Below are 9,121 nucleotides of genomic sequence, written 5' to 3' on the forward strand. Positions count from 1 at the left end.
TAGGAAAGTTAGAGAAAAGAGCAGAAAGATAAAACTTCCATTCAGTTCTTCAGTTGATGTTAAGTACAACCTGCAAAGTGCCATTCCACAGCTGGTCCTTCTTTACAAGGTTCTCGTCACTTTGCCAATAGGTTCAACAAACTATGAAAGAGCTTTTTCAAAGCTGAGGATTGTAAAAAAATCGATCAACGATGGGACAAGGTCAACGATGGGACAAGACCGCCTTTCCTCTCTGATAACAATCAACGTCGAAAGTGATATTTTACAGTCGATAGACTATGGTGACATCATCGATTTGTATGCTGCCACACCTCTTTTGAGAAAGATGCTGCTTGAGTAACAATTTATATCAATATCATTTAAAGGAAAATTATTCTTTTAGAAGCGTTATATCTATTTAAGGTTTAGCATAAATAAATGCAAAGTAATTATGATGCGATTTAAAACTTGCCAAAAAAACTTTTTGCTATAAACAGCTATAAACACTAACGTGACAGTTGAACTATTGTTGGACTTGAAGGTGTATAACGAACGATTTCCAGATCCATTCGTGATATTGCAGTATCAAGTGTTGTAGTATATGCAGCAAGGGTAATCTTCAAGGAATGTATTGACAAAACATTTGTCGGAAAAATCATAGTTTTATCGGAAAATTTTCAGCTTTGCCCCCCCCCCCCAAAAAGTTAACTCCCACTGCGCCCCTGATCGTGGGGACAAATTTCTAGTGTACTTTTCCTGCGAAATACAGTCAGCCTCCATTTGGGGAAGAGACTAACTGGCCTAAGTTGAACGAGGAGTCGAGGAGCTAACATTGATAAAAACGTTCTGAGTTCTTGTTTGACGACGCACAAGAGTGCTGCTCTGTTGAGAAGATATTTGTATTATGGCGAAACATCATCCAGATTTGATTTTTTGTCGTAAGCAGCCAGGTGTTGGTAAGCGTCTCTATTCATTACGAAGAAAAGCTTTTTCCCCAATATGGGTTTAATTATGTGGGGCCATTTCCATTCATGCTCCTTAAGCTGAAGATACACAGCATGGAATATATAATTTCATTGGCGTAATGGCATAAAAAATGCATTTTTTAAAACATAGGTAAATTTTCCTTTGTGGTTGGGATTTCGCATAACTTATAAGTCCTTGTTTAGCATGAAAAGCGACAAAAAGTGCACTTTGTGGCCCACAGTTTCTTTTCCTGGTCTGAAGTTGAATAGTTACCACCTGGAAAAAGATGATGTCGAAAGCATGTTTCGAATAATACCTAATCAAGGGGGCATGTGGGAGGAAGACAGAAAGACAGTCTAAAGAACAAAAGCAGCTAAACATTGAAGCTGCTGCATGGCTGACATTGTACGAGTGGTTTGCACTCCTTAACTGGGTGAACTAATGAAATTCAAACTTCTGCTAAAGTGCAGTCGTACCTTTGTATTGTATTATACAACTTTTTGGTGTTTTCAAGTGTGCATCTGTTGTTTTTATTCAAATCATTTGTTTTGCAATGCCATATCTTCAATCATGAATGTTTGCAGAAACATATACTTATAATGATATAACCATGATGATGTATTACTGTTAACATCATGTACTCAACAAAGCAGTAGCTTAAACACCCTGGGAACAGAATGCTCCTTATCATAATTTTAAATTTTTAACCAAAGCACAAATTATTTTACTTAATCAATCTAATTTGCACACTGAGCTAATGGTGGGAGATGTTCTGCTGTGTTGATTAGCCTGATCAATTTGATTAGCATGATAAACTGGTCTTTGAATATAGAATAGAAATTGTTTAACTTTGATTTTGCTTTGAGCTGAGTTCAATACAAAATGAGTATCCCTGGTTTACATACAAAGTGTTCTCAAAGTATCCTCAATAAGGCTATTTGTATTAATTGCTGAATATTAATCTTACTCTTTTTTCTTTCAGCTATTGGAAGACTCTGTGAAAAATGTAAGTTCTGCTAAAGAAGATACTATTTTTAACACAGACTTATTTCAACATGAAAATTCAATTTCTTTGATTCATTTTTGCTAATATGATGATAAAAAATGGACAGCTAACTTAAATTGACTGTCTACTAAATACAGGGTAGGAACCAGACTATAGCAACTGTAGCTTGAGCTGTAGTAAGATTTTCTGTGTTTGCTTTTTCTAGGCTCTATAGTCAGATCCATTTTTAAACTGGAATGAACAAAATACTTAGTTTGCTAAAAAATGTTCAAGTTTTGTTTCAGAGAGGCCAAGAAATATTCACTGGATGCGCAATTCATCACCCCCAAATGAAACATGAGGCATGGCCCTGAAACTCTAAAATTTTGAAATATAGTCACCTAAATTCCTGTATCCATCCCTTCTATAGGCTGCAATCTCAGACAAAACTGTTAAGACCAATATGCAATTTTTGCAATTTTCTACTTTACCTTTAAATTTTAATCCCTCCCCCCAATCAATATTGGAAGGTGAAATAAAATGCATAGTTTCCTTTAAAAGTATCAACAATTATTGTCTGGGATTGTGGAAAACTGAAACTCTTTTTTGACATCATTTTTTCTTTTTGACAGGTGATGGTAAATGTGTCATTTGTGATTCTTATGTCCGTCCTTGCACATTGGTTAGAATTTGTGATGAGTGCAATTATGGTTCTTATCAAGGAAGATGTGTCATTTGTGGTGGTCCTGGTGTGTCAGATGCCTACTATTGCAAGGAATGCACTGTTCAGGAAAAGGATGTAAGTCATATCTACCTGAATTTGCCACAAGTGGTGTTTTTAAGTCACTGTTTTGTACCAGCATAACTTTGAATTGAAAATAAGATTGTACATAGAAAGAAAAAGATGTTCTTTTTTTGCTTGCAATTTATTTTAAATTCAAATTATATTGTTACCTGATATTGATATTGTATGACACACAATCAAGTATATTTATGCCAATGTTTTATACAACTGTAAAGAGCTATGCTATAATACAAAAACCATTCCTTTCATGGAGTTCCAAAAAACCATTCCTTTTTTAATAAACAGTTGCTATAAACATTCATTTTGTGACCTGTTCAGGTTTAAGCAGATATTTTTGTCATTTATTATTTTGATTATCGTTAATTTATTATCTTTACACTGCTCATATGATCTGTAGCCTGCCAGAAACTTATAGCACAATTGAAATAAGATGAATTTAATTGTTGTTTGGGTATATACCAACCCTACAGTCATCTTAGGTAATATTTTCAATTGCTGGGAATGGTAAAGAAATGTATTATGCATATCCCCTGGTCACATGGAATAAAATAGGCAAGGAGCAAGAACTGTCACAAAAGAGTTAGTTCAACCCAGACTACAGAAATGGCCTGATTGAATATTCTAGTTGATCCATCTACCTCCCTGAAAAATCTTGCACATAAATGAATATATAAGTTACCCTCTACACAAAGAGAATACTCCTCTCTTAAAATTCTCATGAGCTAAATTCTAAAGGTCATTCTTCCGAGCCTCACCAGATGCCAGACAGGAAAGCATTTTTGTTCTGTTGTTCTGTTGCTTATGCTGGCATTGGAACAAATAATGTTGCACAATAGCAGGTGAAATCCTATGGGATTTTATTTTTAAATAGCATTTGTAAGCTTTGTGATAAGTCTGTGTATGGGATTCACATGAAAACCAGTGCTGCAACTGTGCAGATTAATCTAAATTTGAAACAAATTTGCAGACAGGCATTGAGGAAAGTATTATTGTGCTGGGAGGATAGGATAAAGAAAGATTCTTTGCATGTAAATATCCATGGCCCCTAAAAAGGACTCTAGAAGCCCAATGGTACCACAATTTCATATTTCATGTTACACCCACCAAAATTGAACTCACTTTGCTTTCTTCTGGAGCCATAGTTCAAACATTTTCTGTAGTCTGCGTTCAACAAATGTAGAAATAAGGTGATATTAAGAAATTCACTCCCTGCTTAAAAAATTCAAATTGTGTTACAATTTTTAGAGCTACCAATTATAGGGTTTTAGTTTATTTGTACCTTATGATATTTCTTCAACTTTTGATAGAGAGATGGATGCCCAAAAATTGTCAACCTTGGAAGTTCAAAAACAGACTTATTCTATGAAAGGAAAAAATATGGCTTCAAGAAAAGGTAGTGCCAGCCTGAAGGTTATTTGCACCTTGATGTGGTGATAAGAAAAGGAAAGGGGAACAGAAACAGTCATTAAAAGACAGAAAGATGGGTCATCTGGTTGTATTACAACCACGGAACATTGTGAAGATAAACATTTGCATTTTTTTATTTCAAGCAAAGTCTGTAAATTCTATCACACTGTCTCTAGAACTGTTTTAATCTCTCATAAACCGTATGTAGCAATTTTTGTTTTTTTTCTTATTATCTGGTGAAAAGTAGATTTTCTGAGGCAAAAAGCATAGTAGAAGCACATTGCATCTACTATCAATTGCGTCTGTGGGAATGCATTGTGTTCCTATTTTGTTACTGCAGGCTGGAAGAAATACTAGATGATCCAGTTCAGACTGAAATTCACTTACAGTATGACCAAGGCACCTCAGGCACACATTGTATTATTGAAGATGTTGGTACCATTTGTTATGTGGTCAATGAAAAAGTAAGATGTTCATTACGGCCAGAGAATTCAAATGGCTTCTAGTGGATTTTTTCACATTTGTCCCAGTTATGTACAAAATCATTTTTATCGTAGTTATAATTTACATTCTCGCGAAAAAGCATACTCTGTTAAAAAATAGCGTTCTTCATCATCAACCACGCAGCGACCATCATCAGTTCGCAAAAAGTTATGACACGTAACCATGAATTTGATATTTCAGCGCATAAAACGGGAAAATCAAATGATAATAAGAGAAATAATATATTAATATTTAAAAGAATGGAGCCATTTTTCCGGTAACAACCAAAATTGATACAGTTATTAAGCAAGCCAACTTTTTAGAGTTGCTATATATTAGTCTTCATCATAGCCTTTCTTTAAAAGCACAAAATTTTTGGCATACTGTTCCCTGATACAAAAGGGTCTTCCTTTATATCCTTGAAAAAATCAAATGGCCTGAATTTAAATTTATCGGATACAACGTCATAAATGCAGCCGGTTTTTGAACGCTCTAGAATTACTATTCCGTTTCCTTTATCCGGTTTCAAAATACCGGAATTTATTTTGCGTAAATGTCCCTATTCCAAACAAACCCCACTAATGTGTTTTTAACAAGTGTTCCTGAGCAGATTGTAATGCCTCCTACATTTTGGAAACATGCCGACGTCTTGCGACGTGTGCTCGGAATGGTATTATCAGTGGCGTAGCGTCCGGGTATTCAAGGTATTCAGTGAATACCCTGGGATTTCTCAGAAAAAATATTAATACGACGCATAATTGTAATAAGTAAAAAATTTTTTGAGGCTATTGATTCTAGTTGAATTCGTTACCTCCGATATTCTACATTTTGTACAAGTACAAAATATCATCAAATTCATGGAAACAATACGCTGCGAAGCATAGAGAAGCTGGGAGATCTTTGAAGCTAATTTTGAAGATTGAGCTACTTCATGTTGTATGGAGATCGGTCATGAATACGCAGTGAATACCCTAGACGGTACTTTAACCAATCAAAATGCTCCTTTCCATGAATAATATTTGCCGTTAATCAGCTAAAACAATGGTTCTGTACGCTGAGAAATATGCAGCGTACAGCCTCAAAGTTGGTTCAAAATAGTCTCGTTATGAGATCGATATAAACAGTTAATGGACGTCGGAGCGGTTGGATTGATGGAGCTGCATCGAAAACAGTAAACATGACTTAATTAAAAAACTATTGCAATGTCCGTATTACTGCTTCATAATCATTCTCTCATTTGACCCCTTATCTTAATCTACCAACAGCAAAGTGGAAAGGAAAGGTAGGCTGCTACATAATACTACACTGACTCAGATCTGTTCTCTCTTGAAATGCCAATTTGTTATTGCTTGCCAATCACGGATGTTTCTGTTTGTACTATGTGATAGAATTAAAGTAAATGCAGATAGGCCTGGATAATATCCTTATAGTTGCCTGGTGTATTCAGTTATCTTGTTGGCCTATTTTGTTTGCATTATTCGAGCGCATTTATTTGCATTATTGTGCAGTCTCATCTCATTACCTTCGATTCTTTCAAATATTAACTTGTATTGAAAATATCACGATTAGGCCATGAAGAAAAGGTCTATACTGCATACCACAAAATCATTTATAACTCATGTAATGCCCTATGTGAATAATTTTGAAACTTTCGAAAGCCCTTTTGTATTACAAGGTATTAAGAGTAGGTGTTTACAGTTACTTCCTCTTTACATCAGTGCAAATGTTAGACGATTCAACAACAACTATTGGGACATATTTCGACCAGTAAAATTTTACTGGCTTTCAATGATATGTTTTGATTTGAATTACTTTCGATGAAATGGTTAGTGGTAATTTGATGCAATGAATGAGTTCGAAGAGTGTATTTGAAGGGTCCTTTAGCAAAGTATCGTTTTCATCATAGTAATGCCCTGACAGTGCAGTACTTGCCGACCGAACCAAAAAAAATTAGATAAAATGTCAATAGCTGGTATTTTTAATCTTCCTATTATCCCCCTATTTTCATCAAGCCCCATCGAGCCACACCCTGCCCCACCCTTTTGTTTAATAGAGAATACCCAGTTGAAAAAGTCACGCTACGCCACTGGGTATTATGATGATTAAATGAAATTTAATCAGAGTTATTTTCACGAGAGGCTTTTGCTTTGGCTATTACGCCTGAGTTGATTATTGAGTATTCATATTTTTGGTCTCATGTGCCATGCATTCTCGTGTTTCTCTTGTGTTTGCGTTACTAGTTTGTTGGTATTACGTGGTAGTCTTGGCCTCCTGAGGATTTATTTATTAATGCTAGGGTAAAGTATATGGTTCGTGGCATTTTCATTCCCTTGGTTATTCTAAGGGTATTAAAGGCTTTTGGCATAGTGTTGGTCTCACTTTGCTTGGTGAAAGACGACGAACAGTGTGTGTTGTGGACTATTATGGAAATTCCCTTGGTAACCACTTTCTGTTTAGGTTAGTGGTAGGTTTAGCGATTTGCGCCGATGCACAAACGGAACGGAACGTAGGAACGTAGCCTCATGACTGATTTTCTGATGTCTAGGGCATGATTTTTGAGAGATCTTTTTGCCCTTCATTTTGTTTGGTATTTTATTCACGAGTCAGAAAATTAACCCTCGTTTTCAAAGGCCCTTTGGGCTTCCCTTCCAGTAAATGGATTATTAGGCCAAAGTTTGTTTGTCATCCAACTTTCAATATGCTGTTTCACGGGAATTTATACTAATAGAAAATACTAGAAGGAAAGAAATTAGAAGCGATTTGAAAAATTGCTCTTGTAAACACTTGAATCCTTTGTTTCTGAACAAACGAAAGTGAATATATTATACAAACAATTTTTTGCGATATAGAATTTTGGAAATAGCTTTGGAAAAAGCAAATATTTTAAAGCACTTTAAAACTTTTCGTCTGACAAGTCTGATACTCTTCAGAGTATAAAACGTTAGAATGGTCGGCAATTCTGAGATTCTAGCCTAAGAAATATATACCCACAGTTGTAGATCAAAATAGGCCAATCAGAAACACGAGCGCATGACGTCCCAACCGCTGTCGTTGCCTATGGACAATATGATTGGATAAGTTTTGAAATGCATGTTCTTCAAAGCCATTTTTGGATCTCTTAACAAAATGGCACTACCAAAATCATTAAAATTTTCCTCAGTTAGATACAATAGTATCTATTCTTTCCATTCAAATTTCGCATTTATACACTACACTCTTTTTTTTATAAGAACCAGTAAATTTGAGTTCAGGCTGATTGTTCTTAACTTTTTCGAAAATCTGAGGCTGGATTGTTCTTAATTTGTTCTTAAATTTATAGGGTATAAGCAATGCGATTTCTAGCTTTTCGTTCTGGGGAGGTGTTCAGGCCTCTTTTGCCAACAAAGTGCGTAGAGACAAACTTAATTTGCCGCCATGTTTTAATATTCACCGAAAAAGCACCCACACATGGCTGAAAATCCTCGTTTTTGAGATAAAACGTTGTTCAAAATTTCATTTTACAGTAGCTCAGCCTCAGCTTGTTCTTAATTTGTTCTTAAATATTGATCCATTTTGAGGCTCGTGTTCTTATAAAATTGTTCTTATAAAAAAAAGAGAGTATAAGCAAATTTTTTGTCTCTGCGAACATGGGCGCGGGGCATGTGCATTCTCGCAAACAACAGATGGCAGACAACGCCATTTCCCTGTAAATACATTCATACTTGGCCCCAACGGTATACCCTGTACAGAAGGGCCCTGTCATATATTCCTATCTCTATGGGCCCTGTACAGAGAGCAACACTTGTTTCCCCCTAGGGATAGTCTTTAACAAAAGGCTTGTTTTTGTTTGATGACTGCCATCTGGTTTCAAAGGGCTGAGGACTAACAGCGTTGGAAAACACATGTCACTTCAAGGATTATTTTGCACTCACTCAGAAGAAATGTATCATTACACATCAAAAGATTGATACGTGAAACGGAGTGTACGGGCAATGCATGTGCTGGCCACGATTCATATTGGTAGACATTGTTTACCTAGATATTATAGAAATTCATCACCTATAATGATCATTGCTTTCTAAAATTGGATTTTAAATACACGAAAAGACAATTTTTATCGAAGTGAACTTATTGGCTGCTCCAAGGCCCCTAAGATGTGCGACTTAAAGAACGCATCTTGCTAGTTTTCCTGCATTTTACACAAGGCTTTAGCAAATTTGTGAAATATCGGCTTCTGAAGATAGCTAAAAAATCGGACAATTACTTCCTCATCCCATCTCTATTATCATTGTTACCGCAATTGTATTTTGCAGTTGCATTTTGTGAAATCTCGCACTTTATTAAATGTTATTAAAAATCTGTTCATTTTGTTGCGAAATTCATTGTAATAATAAAGTTAATTGATGGATCGTAATCGTATCGTAGTCACCACTGTGGTTTCTATGACACAAACTCATGTCGTTTGCGGGCTATCATGACTCATGTTGTTTGCGGAGGAGGAAGTCTTTGAGCATGCG

General features: G+C 35.7%; 1 protein-coding gene across 1 annotated transcript; it reads left to right on the forward strand.

The window, feature by feature from the left end:
* Positions 1–756: 756 nt before the first annotated feature.
* LOC135691916 (PHD finger-like domain-containing protein 5A) lies at positions 757–4,353 on the forward strand. Its single transcript, XM_065209919.2, has 4 exons — positions 757–935; positions 1,928–1,951; positions 2,563–2,729; positions 4,043–4,353. The coding sequence occupies exons 1-4, from the start codon at positions 884–886 to the stop codon at positions 4,130–4,132; spliced, it is 333 nt and encodes a 110-aa protein (XP_065065991.1). The 5' UTR covers positions 757–883; the 3' UTR covers positions 4,133–4,353.
* The last annotated feature ends 4,768 nt before the right edge of the window (positions 4,354–9,121 follow it).

Source organism: Rhopilema esculentum, chromosome 13 (assembly GCF_057945365.1).
Source record: "Rhopilema esculentum isolate cy_ngs chromosome 13, ASM5794536v1, whole genome shotgun sequence".
Taxonomy (NCBI): domain Eukaryota; kingdom Metazoa; phylum Cnidaria; class Scyphozoa; order Rhizostomeae; family Rhizostomatidae; genus Rhopilema; species Rhopilema esculentum.